This window comes from Empidonax traillii, unplaced genomic scaffold, assembly GCF_003031625.1.
Source record: "Empidonax traillii isolate 1590-97213 ecotype Southwest subspecies unplaced genomic scaffold, ASM303162v1 scaffold443:size705114, whole genome shotgun sequence".
NCBI classification, from domain to species: domain Eukaryota; kingdom Metazoa; phylum Chordata; class Aves; order Passeriformes; family Tyrannidae; genus Empidonax; species Empidonax traillii.
The window spans coordinates 581,467-598,716 of NW_020955636.1; the positions used below are offsets into that span (position 1 = coordinate 581,467).

The 17,250-nt window shown below is 42.2% G+C and overlaps 1 protein-coding gene across 2 annotated transcripts in view; it reads left to right on the top strand.

Annotated features, from left to right (window-relative positions):
- The window catches only part of LONRF2 (LON peptidase N-terminal domain and ring finger 2), a 36,223-nt gene that overhangs the window by 6,904 nt on the left and 12,069 nt on the right, over nt 1–17,250 (top strand). For both annotated transcript variants that reach the window (XR_003572465.1, XM_027894810.1), the window contains exons 2-6: nt 9,640–9,758; nt 12,857–12,979; nt 14,006–14,167; nt 14,640–14,865; nt 16,828–16,924. Coding sequence is in view for 1 of the 2 variants with exons in the window: in XM_027894810.1 (XP_027750611.1) it covers nt 9,640–9,758; nt 12,857–12,979; nt 14,006–14,167; nt 14,640–14,865; nt 16,828–16,924 (727 nt within the window). In the remaining variant the exon portion in view is untranslated. The remainder of the gene's footprint in view (nt 1–9,639; nt 9,759–12,856; nt 12,980–14,005; nt 14,168–14,639; nt 14,866–16,827; nt 16,925–17,250) is intronic.

Consider the following 17,250-nt stretch of genomic DNA (forward strand, 5'->3'; position numbering starts at 1 on the left):
ACCCAATCTATTCTATGATTCTACCCTGGCTCCTATGGTGTGATGAAGTAGCTGCTTGTATGCCTGCTCTGTGCTGTGCAGTTGTGACTGGCTCCCAACAGGGTGCCACACATTGCATTTGCACAGTGGTGTTGCAGGACACCCTGTTTCTGCATGAAATGTGGGCATTTCTAGAAACAAAATATAGGAGCTTTCCTCAGCTTTGGTGGAAAGAGGAGAATCTGTCTTTCTTGGCCAGACCTTGGAGAAACCTAGTGAATGTGCACCGTAAATTGGTCTGATCCAAAAGAAAGCTTAATGTTGCCACACAGCACTAATTTATTTTGTGGCCAAGCAATTAATTGAAATTTATCTGATGCCTGTGTAAGAATTGAATGAAGGGGGTGGGGCAGGCCAGGAGGCAGCAGAAAATAGGTATAAAGGGAGCTACAGACTTCCAGTACAGGTTGATTCAGGAGCAACGACTGTAGATTTTCCTGCTATGTAAATGCCAGGTTGTGGGGTTGCACTGCTTTCTGAAGAGCATGGATAGGTAATCTTCCAGCCAAGAATTGTTAGAGTTGCACTGAGTGCTTACAGCCACGAGTAAAATAGGTATGGGCAAGCATTTTGCCATGCCTCAAAAATTATCTGCTCAGGCATTTTTCTTCCAAGCCTGCCTCCCAGTTGTTTCAGATAAGGAGGGAAAGGACTGCAAGAATTTCTTGGTGGGCTGGTGGAACAGCCTCCTGGTGACTTCCTACTGCAGTCCTGAGAGTGTTAGTCATGGGTCAAGGTCAGAAGCAGCAAAGAAGAGTCTTTAAAGGGAAACTGCTGAACTCTCTTTAGAGAGTTGTGCTTAAATTTTTACATTTTTATTTTTACATTTTACATTTTAAATTTGTACAATTTTTACAGAGGTGACTGATGTCATAGTATGCATTTTGTTAATTCTACTGTTTTCTAAGGTCTTGCACTCTTTAATGGTGCGCTTGTCACGTCAAAGAAAACTGCTAGAGAGCTTCCACATGTACCTGTATTTGAATTATGTGTATTTAGTACACTTTAGTAGTCTCTTATTTTGTACATCATTTCTAGAAGGTCGCTATTAAAAGATAAGGTCATTTGTCGTTTTCTGATGTGGTGGAAAAGAGATTGACCACATTTTCCTTCCTCACAGGGTCTTGGGTACACTTTCCAGTTTGCAGTATTAAAAAAGTAAGTCTTTGATGCTGTACCAGCCATTTAACAAAAACCGCAAAAGCCAGGGTAGACAACTGTAATGACTCCTGCAACAGCAAATGATTCAGTCATTTTAATAATTTATCAGAAGAATATTTAATTTTGTAGCTCCTTAAGGAAGGTGACTTTAGGAGAAGAATGAGAGGTAGTGTTTCTGAAATTACTTGCTTCAAAAAATAGTAGATGCTTGCTGCGTAGAGGATTTGTGCTAAAAAAGGAACTTTCCCATCCCTTTATAAAATCATGTCTTGGAATCCACTTCAAGTGTGTCTCCAAAACTACTTAGTTCTGTTTTACATGGACAGAAGAATGTGTAAAAGTAGGAGTCAAGGTTACCTACTGACTGTTGCAGTAATCCTAGTGTTATTTTTAAACCTAAAATATTTAGCAGAGTTCTGTCCCTTAGCTGCCCCTCCTCCTTTACTGAAATAGTGCTTGAAAAATAGTAGTAAATACTTCATATATGACACAACTGGAAACGTGTCAAGTCCTTTGGAGCAGAAGCTCATGTTACTCTGGGTTTGTACAGAGCTTGCGGTTGACTGCTCAGATCCTGTAGTTGGATCTCTGGAAGTTTTTGGCTTGTTCCAGGGGATCTGCTGAAGACAGAGGCACTACAGGGCTGCGAGACCAGGTCCAAGGTGGTCAGGAGGCTTATACATCGCTGGCGAAGGGAAGGAGGCATCATGCTGTATTATAGACAGTCTATGACTATGTTGGTTTTGTTTTTTTTTTAAAAGTAATTGCATTGCTAATGTAACTTACTGTATCTTAAGGAGTATATAACTGCATTTTCCCTTCCTCCTTCATGTATGTAACCAAGATGTAATTTCCTATTAATAATTGAACTATTTTAGCCATCCTAGAGAGTGAACTATACATACATATCAGAAAGTTTGAAGAATTTTTGAAGTCTTCAAACAACATACTCTTTTTTTTTTCCTCTTTGATAAAGCATAACAGAATGTCTTTTGCTTTTGATAGAAGACATTTATAGAACTGATTTGTGCTTCTTCCTCTCAAAAGAAGTAGGGTATTGCAGTACTCTTTTTTCCAGAAGTGTGTTATGTGATCAGCTCTATTTGAGGACAGAAGCAGTAAGGTAGTCACCGAGAAACAAGAAGGCCCTTTTTGCAGAAGTCAGGAATTCTGAAACAAGCTTTACCTGGAAAAAGCAAAGGTTACCAAGACTGAAGAGTAACTGGTAGAAATGGTTGCATATGTACTAATTGTGTCAAAGAAGGCAAGTAGGTTGTCACTGGTAAATCACTTTATGAGAGGATATCTGTCTGTAAATTGATCTTGTTAAACTGTGATCATGGGAGACCTACTTGGCTGGTCCTACCTGGCTGGAAGCACAATGTGTCTTTGGAGTCTCCTTGCAATCACAGGTTCGTGTGCACCTAGCATAGTTCCCTGTTTCTGTGGGAGGGTCAGGACTTTTTGTTGGGTGCTTTGGAGATCTGGCAAGGGGGTTGAACTCATGAGTGTTTTGGTTTTGAATCTTACTCGTTATATCATATTTCAGTCCATAGGTATTTTGATTGGGGCAGTCTCTGTATCTGCTGTTTGAGATAGTTCCATTCTGACTGAGGCTTTGGAAGGAAACCTTTCCCAACCTTGAACTAAATGCTGAGTGAACTTGTAAGCATTGAAAATGAGTCACATTTGTGTACTTACTCTTTTTATTATGCTCGTGCCAAGCAGCCACAGATGGACTTGGGGTATGTCATGTGAAGCTGTGCCCAAATGTCCAAAGGGTAGAGTGGGAACTGGATATACAGGGAGGGGTTGTTGTTTCATGCTATCTTATCTGAAAAGAGTAGCATGCATCTAGCAGAGTGTTGAAACATTAGAACTTGGATAGGAGGGAGCAATGATCTAATACATTACATTTATCTCTATACTGGGACATTCTTGAGTTCAAGACTTTTGCTGCTGCTCTTAATGGGTTTGGGAAGAATGTTATCATTGGCTTTGTAGAAATGCAGACTAAACTGTGGGTTAATGTAGGTCTGGCATACTTCATGAGGAGGCTAGAGGTACAACACAAAGGCAAGGGTACAAAGTTAGTTGCATCGTCTTTGTAGCAGCTCTTCTTCCAAGTAGCATATAATTTCCATTATGGTGTTTCTCCCGAGTAATGATGGGAATAGTTGATTAGCTGTGCTTAGTGGTAATGACAGTCCAGCTTTAAATAACGTAGCTGAGGACTTACTGAGCCTGAAATAAAACTGCTGGGAATCTACAGCGTTTTTGTTAGGCACACAGAAAGATCTGTGTTCTTCAGCCTGCGCTTTTGAACAGCAAAGTACCGAGGCCAGGAGAGAAGTTAGTTCAATCTTAAAATTGTATCTTCCTAAAAATAATCTAGATCATCTATTGCCATTGCCTTTTCTTTTGAGTCAGAGTGATAATACAAGGGAGTGTCTTTTTGTCTCCTGTGCCCCAGACTGTCGAGCACATGGATAAGCATACTGCAGGGCAAAGCAGCAAGTGGATGGATGTCCTCAATCTTTGGGTGGGTGGGCAAGAGGAGTGCACTGCCACTTCAGTTCTGCTAATTAAATGGTGACTGCAGTTTGTCCACTCCATTTTAAAAAGGCCTGCTCTCTTTTTTCATTTTGGTCTGCTGTGTGCTTAGTTTGGGTGCAGAGGTGAAATCCCTGTCAGGCATAGACCAGCTCTGTAGCCGCATAGTGCAAACGACTTATACTGGGGCTTTCTGATGGTGTCTGAATCAGCTTTCCCATGGAGGTGACAGGAGAGAAAACTTTTGCTTGGGGTGGCTTTTTTAAATTCATAATGGGCACTTCTGAAGGAAGAAAGACAGGAAGAATTCTTCATATCTGCATGAAGGTAAAAGAAATTAAAATATTTTTAGATAGAGCTTGATGGGATATACATTGCCTCCTCTGATGGAGTCTGTTTTATTAAACTGGTTGTGGGGAGCATGAGTGGATGAGGAAGGAGGCCTTTGCATGCACAGACCAGCTCCTGCCTGTTGTCAGAGTCCAAGCAGAGAACGGTGGTGCCCTGTGCTCCGTGTCCTCACCACAGCCTAGTTCAGGAGCTTCTAAGGTCATACACTGTTGTCTGCCAGTGTTGGTCACCCAGCGGAAATGGGTGTTGTATTTGCCTGCAGAGTACTGTCTGCAAGTGCTTGCTTCGTAATTGCAGTAGAAAGGTGCTTGGTTGGAGAAGTGGACTTTGAGAGGAAAAGGCATCTTTTATTGCATCCTCTGTGCACTAAAAGCTCTTGCACATTTCCTCTGGGGTCTTTGGTTACTTCACTTCCTGAAGACTGCCAGTGATGTAAATGCAAGGAGGAAAAGCCATGACATTCGAAAATACTTTTTTTTAAATCCAATTAAGGTGGACTAATAATTGAGAAAACATGGGCTTGCTGATAGCAAGTATGTGGTCATCTTCATTGTCTCCCTTAACCAGGTTTGGGAAGCTGACCCTGGTTTTCATCTTTGCTGTGAAATAAAGTTTTATTTGAGTGTCTTTACTGCTTCTCTTAATTCTTTCAAATGTCACCCTTTCTCTGTGCCACCCTCACCCTCCATCAAACAACCCTGTGCATCCAGGTTTTGTGTGTCAACTTGTCATACTTCCATAAAGTTTGGAGGAGAAAAACTAGTTTGCTATTCAGTTAATTACTAAACCTTGCTGTTTTCTCACTGAAATGAAAATATATGTTTTCTATTATTTCCCAAGCTTATGAAAAGACTTTCAATACTGAGTTGTTCAGAACTGAATGCATAACAGAGCAAGTCAGCTTTCTTTATTTCACTAGGGCAGAAGTTTCTTCAAAATGTGGGAAAAATTTCCCCTGAAGTACTGTGCAGATTTACTCTTAAAAGCAAGACTGAAAGGTGTTTGTGATGTCAGTGTTTCAGTTCTGTTCATGCCTTCAGGAAATACGCTTAGGATTGAAATAGGTTTGAACAAGATGTGATTTTCTAGGAAGAAATGTCAGATAAAGAGGATTAGGGAGTTCTAGTAACTTTAAGCTTGTTCTTTCTGTGCTGAGTTCATGGAAGAAATCTCAGCAGTAGTTTATTACAATAAAACTGTTGTCATCATCTCCGGTCAGTTGGGCGAAATTCTCCTAATTGCTCTAATTCCCTTCCTGGCCCAAGGAGATTTTGGGGAGCCCTGTTATCCTGACAGCCTCCCAAACTCAATAGCATAATTTTTTTAAAAACTTGATTGCTTGGGCATATCTCTAAAAGTAATTTTGGGTGTTACCTTCTGCATAAGTAAAAGCACAATGTAATAAGCATCTGCAGATGAGCACGAAGGTGGTGTGAGTGGAAAGTTAACCATTTTGGAGAAATCCAAGCTTACAACCACACTTAGGGCAGGCAATATTTGGTGGTCCAGAGGAGATTTCAGGAGTCAAAGACCCACTCAGCTCCCTCAGCTCTGGGCCCTGCATGGGCCAGTTTTGTCTGGTGCAATGGGATTATGGCTTGGAGGGAGGGAGGGAGGGAGAGGCGTGGGAAGACTCCCAGGACCTGTGGCTCGGAGGAAGTCTCTGTGTCCCAGCTGCCTGGAGCCGCAGATCCTGGGAGCCTCAGCAGTGCATCCCTGATGCTGACAAGGACATAAATTTTGCTGTGCAGCTGCAGAATCCCGGGAGGAGTTTGATTCAGGAAATGCCATCTGTTGGTATTTTGGAAACAGTAACATTTTCTATGCTTTTCTTTTTTAATTTGGCCTGATATAATAAATTGTTTCATAAAAAAAATAATTTCCCCCCCTCTTTATCTCCAGAAGAAAGCGTGGGTGCATTATTTTAAAGCAAACTTGGTTATTGTGCAATTTTTTGATTTGGGTTTGTTTGTTGTGTGATTTTTTTTTTTTTTAACCAAAGAAACTTGACAGTTGTTATCGTATAGAATCATGGAATGTTATGGGTTGGAAGGGACCTTAAGGATCATTCAGTCCCAACCCCTTGCTGCCCTGGGATGGGGTACCTCCCATTAGACCAGGTTGCTCAAGGCATTTTCCAACCTGGCCTTGAATACTGACATACTTGTATACTGGCATCTAGCAGTGTTTACAAACTCTGTATGTCCTCAAGCCCTCCCCGTCCACCTTCTGTGACTAATTATGATCACCACAATCCTTGCTGTGGTGTACACTTCCACATGTACCCTAAGCTGGGGTCAGCCAGCTGATGCCGCACTTCCACTGACAAAGAACATGAGGTTTCAGTCCATCTAGCCTTGCCCTGACCAGTTGTGGACCCTCCAAGGACCTTCCCAGGACAGTCCTGCTGACAGCAGGAGGCTGGGAATGAGGGATGCATAGGTTGGGTGTAGAGCTGGCAAGATTTTAGGCTGCACTGCCTGCTCTGTGAGTGGGGGAGTCTGAATGGAGGTGGCTAGGCACCACTCCAGCTATGGCATCTTATCTAGATGCTTCATCTTAGAAGACCTGTTATACTATAGTCTCATAAAAACTTCTCTCTTTAGCAAAGCTGTTTTGTTTATTGGGGTTTTTTATCCTTTCTCTCAGTTAACTAAACATTCCTTGACAGTTACTCATTAAGATGGGCCACACCTTACGCTTTCTGACTGAGACTCAGCGAACAGGAGGTACACGCTCTGAATGCACATGTAGCTTTTCTGGTTTGCCTCGGAGTTGTTCTCTTTTTCCTTTTTCAGTAGCTTGTTTCCTTTCATATTGCGAGGCGCTTTGGACTTTGCTTCTGGAGGACCTGCAGCCTTTGCTACACCATTGTGCTCTTTGACGGCTTTTTTTTTTTGCTTAGAACTTTTGCAGCAGAGACAAGATCCTGAAAAAGAGCTGATGAAGCTGTTCTCTCTCTGGATCTACTGAATGTATGAACTATGTTGAATAGTGTGCAGGGAAGCATCAGCCAGGTCAAAACATGTGGTAGTAAACAGAAACAGGAAACTACTTGCCTTGCCCCTTAATCTCACACTACTTCCTTTCTCTATCGTGCCAGAAAATGCCTCACCCAGGGTCCTGTCTGCCTGTAGAGGTGCCTACCTCTGCTTACTGCCTCTATTCCCCTCAGCATACTCTTCACACAGGTACCGTACAGCAGATACAGTGATGGAAATACAGACTATGCATTCTTACTTACACAAGTAAAGTAAACCACACTGTTCAAATGTAGCTAAGTTGAATAATTTCGTGTCTGAGCATCTGCTAAAAGAAACAAAACAACTTGCTTCTGAAGGTCTTTGGTTAATTACTTTCAATTTCATTCAGCTTGCAGTCTTAAGAATTATGAGCTAGAAATGTGGATCACTGCTGCAGCCTGCAAGTGTAATAGTTTAAAAAACCCAAGCAAACCAAGACGAAACCAACCAAACAAGAAACTGTGCAGAACCCCAATCTGAACTAGCTTTTGCAGACCTCCTTATTTTAAGTGTTTTCTCTAGCTGTCACTGTCTGAGACCAGTGGAGCAGCATCACCCCTGATACGTCATTCTGCAATTAGTATATTGGGTGTCAGTCCATGCTACAGCCAAAAAAGGCAGCAGCGCTCCTTGCTGTTTCTTTCCTTCTCATCCCTTGTCCTGGCACTCGTATTTGTGTAGCCATGCAATGAACTAGCTGAGGGGAAACCGATCCTCTTAAACCTTTTTATTTATTTGTTTTTATTGAATCAGCATTCGGTCAATTGATTCTTTGCTCTGGTTCTCAGTGCAGCCATGCGAGCCTGGTTTGCTGCACAAGTGGTAGCACCAGCGCAAGGCAGGGGAGGAGGTGGGAGACGGTTGTGATATTGGGCCATCCATTCTGGTAGCTGCTTGAACTTAATGAGTGGTGACACCTGCAGCAGTTGTGCTTACTCTCTGTCCATGCACTCATGTGCCCAGGCTTTTTATGGACAATGTGGTCTTACTGAGCATGTGTTTAGGATGCTCTGGCCGAAGTGAGATGCAAACAGTGAAGCAAAGCAGGCTGGAGAGAACAGGAAAGGTATGGGAGACAGAAACCCTGCGTGAGGACATGCAAAAGGTGACATTTAATGGAAAAGTCCTGAGAGAGCTAGCTTGGAGGTGAAGTTTAAAATTTGTAGAAATGTGATACTGTCTTTCAGAACACCTTGGAGCCTTTGTAAGGTTTATTACTAGTTCTTACGGTTTTAACCACCTCACATTTTGGTAAGAGTTACTGTACTCTAGCTGCCAGCAGCCAGCTTCCAACCCTCTGGGGGCCTTTCCCAACACATGACGGTCAAGAGTGACCAAGAGTAAATCTCCTATAAATCTGATTTCCCAAGGTGAGATAACTGTTTTAGTGGACAAAAGCAGAGCGTTGTTTGGGACTTAGCATGTGTTTTCAAGGCTGCTGCCACAGCCTGCTGCAATGTCCTTCTTGCCAAGCTGTGGAGCTAAGTGGCAAGGAGGTGGAGAATTGACTGGACCATCAGAGGCATGAGGTGGTGGCTAATGGCTTCAGAGCTGCTGGGAGACCAGTGGAATTACTCAGGTGTTGGTAATGGAGTTGACAAAGATCAGCACCTTGTTAACCACCTCATCAGCAGCCAAGAGTGCGCTGTCAGCGAGTTTGTCCATGACACCAAACTGGGGAAGTTGATGTGCTGGAGGGCAGGGCTGTCATTCAGACCAACAATCTGTGGCATAAGCTGACCAGCCTTGCCTATTGCAAACAGAGGTGCATGTGGGACAGAATAACCCTGTGTAACAAGATGGGCTGGGCTAGACAGCCAGTCTGCAGAAAAGAGCTGGAGGTCCTGGTGGACCAGCTGAATGTGGATTAGCCTTTTTTTTCTGTAATTCTATGAACTTTTATGCTGGAGGAAGATTTGCAGCTTAAAAGGTGTTCTAGAGACCTGAGGAAAGAACAATATAATAATGCTTGAGAAGTTCATAATCTGTGCAAACTGAACGATTCGTGAATTTGTGGATACTGAAGCAAGGTGTGTAATCGTAAAAGGTTTGCCTGCCCCGAGGAAGTCAAGTGGATATGAAGTGTGAAGGCTGCATGCATTTTTCTTTATGAATGGCTTCCAGGAACGTTTTAATTGAAGTCCGGCATTTTTGATTTCTTTCAAGTCCTTCACTGGTGATTTTTCACTGAGGGGAGAAACAATTGAACCTTTTTTCTTTTTGCTTTCTGAAATGTCCTGTAAGCAAGGTGAGGGAAAGAGCGGGTGGCATCCTGTATGTGAATATGAAAGCTGTCTTGCTAGATAAAACACAGAAGTTGCTTCCAGGCCAAGAGGAATATATTTTAAGAGGGAAAGAATGAAGGAATTGTCTTTCCGTCCTTTACAGGAGAGTATAAATTGTTGTGCAGTAATGCTTTTTAAGTTACTGTGGCTGGATATAAGGCTGCTGTATTTAACGTGTTCTAGTGCTTCTTTTACTGAAGTTCTGTGCAACCATTTTTGTTTTCCAGCTCCTTGCAAGTGTTCACTGATAGCACAGCGGGCAGAACTCTGTGCGTTGATGAAGAACTACCAGCAAGCTCTTCACGACGCGGATGTCCTCTGCCGAAACAAACCCCACTGGCCTGCGGTACGGTGTTTGCATGCTGTAAAGAACAAAAGTCCTTTTTCTTGGACTCTTCTCTGTGCTGGGGGGCAGTGTGGCTGCTGAGGGTGTTGTTGGAACAACATTGTGGCATTAACAGGGCTGAAAATGTCTACCAAGAGCCAGCTCTTCATAGGATAAGTCTGGAATGTCCTTAGCATCTCTCCAGCTGGTGGTATTTTGGAAGTGGGCAGGCAGTGATGTGGTTTTGTTTGTGCTGGCAACTGTTATCTGTTACAGATAGCGCTGCAGCTTGGAAACAGAATTGGGTCCATAAGGTTCCAGCAGGCCCTGCAGGTCCCTCTGGGATGATGTTTCAAGGCAGCGGATGGCTTTGACAGGCTGCTGGCCAGTGTGTCCTTCTGAGGAGTACCTCAGACCGTGTTTCAGGATTATTTTTCCCCCTTCTTTAATCCTAAAATGTCATAACTGTGATTTCTGCCCTTGTCATAGTGACTCATAGAGGGGTTGGGATTTTTTTCATAATGAAAGGAAGTGCCACAAAGAGCACTGGTTTGTGGGCAGTCTGAAGCAAGCATCACAAATGCCCATCATTACCACTGGTTGCCCAAAGCTAGACTAGGTGTCCAAAAGCTCACCCCACCTAGGATTACATCTTCAGTCAGTCCCTCTCCCTTCAGCAGCAAAACTGCAGTGCAGCTTCTGGGTGCTTTCTGGAGAGAGGGTGACATGGGGGATTGGGGAGGGCAGACCTTGGCTTCCTGTGGAGACTAAGGAGGAGTTGCATGAACACCTTGGCTGCCTGCCTCAGCACGAGGGGCTGCAGCTAGTGCTCCATTTCCAGCCGAGGATGATGCAGGGCAAGCAGAGAGGTGCTGTCAGAAGCACCGAGTCTTTGACAAGTTAGGTACTTGTCTCTGAAGGCTGTGTGTCTTGTCACCCATTAAAACCTTTCACGTTGGAAGGCAATTCATAATCTTACCCCACATCCAGTTTGCCTTTCTGTCTAGGATAATTTCTCATGAAGTCCAGAGTCCCGTCCTGGGTGGCATTGGCTGTGTTTCTGTGCTGGGGGAGAAAGATGAATTACAAATGTTCGCATGTTTTCTTGAAGCGTCTTCTCTGTTTGCCTGAATCCATGGAAATGTCATGTGTCTCAGTCGTAGGCAGATAAAGGTTTTAATAATCCCATCTCTGAAGAATGTGAATTGAAAATTAAATTTGTCATCATGGCATAACCAGCAGTGTCTCACGCGTACTTCACTTGTGCTTTTGTGTATGTGAGGACATCCACATAAGATGTTCTAATCCAGAATCTGTGTTCTCCAGGAGTTCTGGGCATCTGCTTTGTTTTGTATCTTGCAAAATCTCATCCAGGGACAGAGATTAGCTCAGACATTTGCTGTGTAATTTTAAAAAACCCAACAAACCAAAACCAAACAATAAAAGTAATTCTAGGAGTAGCTCCTGGGATGCAAGCATTCACCTACCAGTACCTTTTGGCTTATTGACAGCTGAAATATGAAGGCTTCCTGGGTTACTGGTGAAGCTCTTTGGTGTGCTGTAGTCATCGCAGCATAGATAAGTTGGTTTCTTTTCAGTTGCTATGAAAACCAGGTCCTTAGACTCTCTGAGGCAGGGAGAAGTTTCCAGTTGCAGGGCTGTGTGAAAATAAGAACAGGAAGGTGGCAGCAGTAGTCTCTGAAGTACAAGGAGCCTCTGGTCCCGGGGCCTAACTCCCAGTGTTGGATCTTTAGGTACTTTGTACACAGCCCAGCTCAGTCCTCCCTTGCAGCTTGGATAAGGACACTGCTCTTAGGGCTCCAAAGGACAAGGCCAAAAAATCTTGTTGGCTCCCCAGTGCAGGAAAGTAATGCTGACAGTGATGGCAGGCATGTTAAGACCTCTTTACAGAGGTTTTACAGAGGCTGTGCAAGCATCAAGGTAAAAAGGTCAGGGTCAGATCTCACAGTATCTCTCTTAACTGCATTGATGAGAATAAAAATTATCTCACCTGGAGAGGCTGGTGTGTTACTCAGGCTTCTTGTTCAGGTCACCAGATGATATTGTGCTAATTAACCTGGCCTAGACGGTGCCTATTACTTCCTTTTGGTACGAGCCTCCTACCCAACAGTGTAAAGGAAAAGATCTTAACAGGTCTGAGCTTGGAGGGCAGTATTGAAAGAATGAGGGAGTTACCTGCTCAGGAAGATCATGTGGTACTGGATATTTCAGCATTAGAATGAAGGACAGAAAAGTGTGTCTGCTTATCTCACCAGCCCCTTAGATGAGTAAAGCTGTACTTTCAGTAGATGTTCATGTGAGGGAGAGGTGGACTTCCAGAGCACACTTCTGTCTAATAAGCGAGAGCAAATGTTTAAATGCACGCTTAGTTTGTTTACATTGTAAAGGAATTTCTATAGTCAGATTTGAACTGCAGTTTGATATCCACAGGGAGATTCAGAGGTGAGATATTCTTCTCTTGTTATTAGCAGCAAGTAAAGTGGAACTTGTTCCCAAGCTGGCTACCATGCCTTTTGGCAATGGATGTGTTACTCTAGGACATGGGAGAGGTAGGATGGGCTAAAAAGATTAAGCATTGGTAAATTGCCCTAAATTCATAATGTTGTGGTCTTCTGTAGCCAAATAAAATATGTGAAAAATCACCTCTGTCCTGGTAAGACACCCAGGAGAAGTGAGTGTCTTGAACTCCCTCAGCTGCCACCTCCAGCCTGCCCCATATCACTGCCTTTTCCATGCAGCTCAATTACTGTTAAGTTTGCCTTGGTATGTGAAACTATTCTCTGGTGTATCCAAATCCAGTGGGATGTGTAGTAGACTTTGTCTTTTGGGAGACAAATATACTTCCTCATTTTCAGGTCTCCTCTGAGGAAAAGAGCAATGCCTTTGGCAGGGGGTGATGGAGCAGCGGGCTCCTGGGGAATCTTTTTTCAGCAGAAGGGACTGAATTTCCCTCAGTCATGTGCATCAAAGAGGTTGCTACCCAAAAAGCATCTTGTTCTTACCGGCAGAATGACATGAACTTTCAAGTTTGTTTTTTTGTGTCTTGCTGCTAGTTCAGAAATGATCTCTAGATTTGTACATTTCCTTTGTGTGAACAGGGCCATTATGTGAAAGCAAAAGCTCTTTCTGGATTGGAAAGGACTGAGGAAGCATTGAAGGAGTTTCTTTATTGTGTTGCCTTAAATCCTGAATGGAGCTCAATGAAGAAAGAAGCCCAAAAGGTATAAAACACATTTACTGGCTACTTGGCCATCATGCTGTTTTTATTCCTACAGCCAAATAAAATTCATGTTATTTCAGGTGACAGTAAACAGCCAAATGATAATTCGATTCAGTAGATTCTCTAGTGAATCTTTCTAGCATTATGCTATGTGAGGCATAACCCTTGGGTTTGGTTTGATGCCTCAACTAGAGGAATTGTATGTTTGTGAATTCCACTGCAAATCTGTGGGTTTGGCTGCTGTAGTTAGTAAATTATGCTTGTAGCATGTCAGCCAAATTTGAGTAGGTTGGTATGCAAGTACCTGGATTGCACAGGCTTGAGGCTGCTAATTTTAGTACCATCAGAAAATCACTTCCGTGTGGGTAGTGGCAGAGAGTTGAGAAGGGGAAGCTTTGTGCTGCCCTTCCTGGAAAAATCCTGCAGTCTTTGTAGCAGTTTGTCCCTTACGGAAAGTGAGACACACTTAGTGCTAACCAACTATCATCAGGTGTTCTGTGAAAGTCGATACAGGCAGCTTTTTATAAAAATGCAGTGAGGATTTGGCAAACTTGGTGGGGACTGGTGAGAGGGGTAACTGACTCTACACAGCTTTTAGCTAGGGGTTAAATCTGCTTTAGGATGGAGAAGACGGATGCAGGGCACAAGGAATGTTTAAACACATCTTTGTTAATTAGATGTGAGACCATGGTCTGAAGGCAGGGTTTGAGGATCAGAATAGAGATCGGTAGGGTCAGGAGAAGGATGAAGCAACCTGCTTGCTGCCCACGATGCTCCTGGAGAGCAGAAGCCTTTGGAGAATGAGATGGGCACCTGAAGAGCATCTTGGAATGTGACTGTGGTTGTTGTGGGGACTGGTATTCAGGTTCCCCATGAGGACTCGGGAATGTAGGGTGTCCTGGTTGTTGCAAGCTTCTTGGCGTCTAGAAGCTGTGAAGCTGTGAAGTTTGTGCATCTATGTTCATACAAACATAAATATCTATGTTGTAATTATTACTTTTTCTTTTTTTTTCTCTTAATTGACTAGATAATGTGTGAGATGTTTTTCCCAGCCTTTGAAAATGTGCATGATAGTCTAACAGCACCTTTCTCTAGTCGAACATCCCATACAAGATTGAAACCTGCATTTCTGAGTAGCATAAATACACAGTCAGCTGTGGAAGATAACTCTGTTGCTGGCTCCTCAAAGGTAAAGCAAAAAGTTTTCAACATAAAAATACCAAAAATAACACAAGGATCTGTCTGATCTGTGTGACGTTGTCTTTGTCTGCACTCATGTAGGCATTTACTTTCATGGTAAGCCTGTTTTCTTCATTGCTAATGAATCTCTTATTGGGATGAACTTTTTCAGAAGAGTAAGAGAATGAAACTTTTTCTTCAGAAAGCAATGTGATGCCTTCATGTGGGGGTCAGTTGTATTTTTGGGCAAGTTTTTTCCACTAAGGATTTTAGTATAACAGGAACATAATTTCTAGAGACAGAAGCTGTAGGGAGAGAAGTGGCCCTATTTCATGCAACTGGAGAGTGACCTTTGATACAGACATTTTTCCCTTGCTAGGCTTGATGTAGGGACACTGATCTATTGTTGATAGAAATAACTAATAGAAAAAAGCAAAGCAAAATTGTCTCATGCTGTATATAACTGTTCTTAATTGTTTTAGGATACTGTGTTCAGGTTAACAAAAACCCCGTCCCAAGAATCTGATGTATTCAGAAGCACTGATTCTCCTGTTTCCCATCATGTTCTGGATCTCTATTTTGAAGACAACAAGAAGTCTTTGGGAGCTATTCTCTCCAGTTTACCTGGGGTTGGCTTAAAAAGAAAGCTGTCCAGTGATATGAGGGATTTACAGAGTTTGGATGTCCCCAATAAGATTCCTAAAAAAGGTTTGTGTTGTGGCTTAGAAAGGCAATTTCTCTTGCACATACTGAAAAACTAAAAGCTTTTTTACTCCTCCCTTTATGTAGGGGTCAGTGAAATATTCCCTATTGGAATTGGAATGATATTTTGTTCTCTGTGTCTGTTTCTGCTATTACAGCCTATTTACCTTATTCTAGAGCGTTGAATGAAAATTGTATTTTCCTTTCTCAAATGGGCCATTTCCAGCATGTAACTCACTCACAGTTTAGTCTTTGTGTTGCTAGTGCCGTTTCCATTTTCTAGGTCTCAGCTATAGCTGAACTTCATTGTCTGTCTTTATGATTGAAAGTTGCAGTTAGCCTGGAAACTGATCTTTAACTGGCATCAGAAACAGTCACATGCAACTTTATATAAAATTTCCCAAGCAAACAAAGAAGCCTTTTAAAGGGTAATAAGCCCACCCAGTTTTCTGTTACTTGATAACTGTACTTACAATTGGTATGCTTCTCAAGCTTCTAACAAAGACCTCCAGGGTGGTTTTAGTACTTAGGGCTAAAAATGCTGAAAGCAGTATTTCAGAGTAGTGGAATAATTGGTTAAAAGAAACTTCAAAAATGCTTCTGTACTAGTTTGCATTTTTTCCCTTAAAGAATAAATACCAACAACCCACACCTTGATAAGTTTGACTTCTGCCTTGAAATATTAACAGTCTTTGAGTGCTGCTGTCTGTCCACCACCTCTGCACATGATCAATATGTGGCCAGTTTCTGATCATGTTGCTGTGAAGGGAAAACTCTGTACTTGCCTGCAGACTCAGTAAATAGATTGTGAAATCTGACCCACCTGTATCTTCTTGGCAAAGGCCAAAGATTGTTTTACCCATAACCACTAATTTCTTTTCTGTGCTAGGTCCCAATGCCATGTTACTTTTTGCAGAATTAACACAGTTAGGTTCTTGCTGTTGCTAAATGCTAACGTGTGAGATGTAGGTTAAATATAGTGCTGTTTTTCTTTGTAGGCCACACACCACCTACCCTGTCTGTGCTTGAGATAAACCAGATGCTGAGCATAAGCTATCCTTTAACAAAATCTCTTAGTGGTTTAACTTAACATAAAAAGCTGAGCTTTTTGGGTTTTTTTAAATGTTCAAGAATTTGTTTAACAGAGCAGAGTGTGAAGGCAGCATTCAGGGCTCTGTCGCAACTCATCACTGAGCAACAAAGATACGAATTGTAAAAGAAGTTGCAGAAATTGCCTGTGTAAATCTCATCCAGAGCTGGAGCTGAGAGTTCCAGAGCTTCAGTAATGCTGATGTAAAGATTGAGGCTCATACCCTAACACCGCAGAGCTATAAAGCACCCCCAAAACATCAGTCTGGGCAGAATTTTAAGTGAAGTGTTTGCCTCTGTGTTTGCAGATTGCTGAGCTAGTAAAATTAGTATTAGCTAATGCAACTCCAGTAGTCCTTTAACTTTAAGCTGTCTGAAATTTGGTATTTGCACAGCAGCCTAATCTAGAAGAATGTAAGCTTTTTATACTTGTAAGAAAAAATACCCCTGCTGAGAAATCTATAATAAACATTGATGAAATATGTTGACTGGGTGTAAACAAATTAAATTCTGGACTTAATGTACTTTAAAACATCTGGCCTGGCTGATGTGGGGGTGGTGATGGTAGTGGGAAAGTAATAGCAGAGTATTTTAAAAACTAGACTAAAAAAAACCACACAACACAATCATTTTTAGAGAAGCAAATAATGGGTGTTCAGCTCTAAAGTGCATTCTCTGGCTATAGACATCATCCTCTGTTCTCCAAAAGATCTTCTGTCAAAAAAAACTAAAACTCAAATGGGAAATATGTTTGTTTAGAACAAAATTTCAAAAAGTAAAAGACATAAATCAGGTTCTTTATGAAAAAACAGCCTAAAAACCATCTGAAAATGCAACAATACTTAAATAATTACTCTGACAATCTTCTGAACTACTTAGATGCAGACGTTTTACCTGAAAACACCACCGACACTTCAAGTGAGATACCAACAACTCTGGTGGATGCATCAGACTTTGAGTGTTCCCTCTGCATGAGGTATGAGTGTGCTGACCTGGAATTAATATTAGAAAGCCTTTCTAGCTTCTGAAAAAAGTTTTCACGGTGTCAGAAGAGAAACTTGCCAGAGAATATCTAAATCATTACTCTGTTCCTTTTTGCTGAAACATCTGGTGAATCTTTACAGATTCAGTTCTCTCCATTATGCATGGTGTTCTCCATTGTTTACCCCTTCTAAAAAATGAAAATCTTTTTTATATCCTTAGTTAAAATTGTCACCCATACTTTATACAAAAGCAGGAAAGAAAGCGAGGGCTAGGACTAGTCACTCCTCTCACTCTTTGGGAATCTGCGTTGTTTTTGTT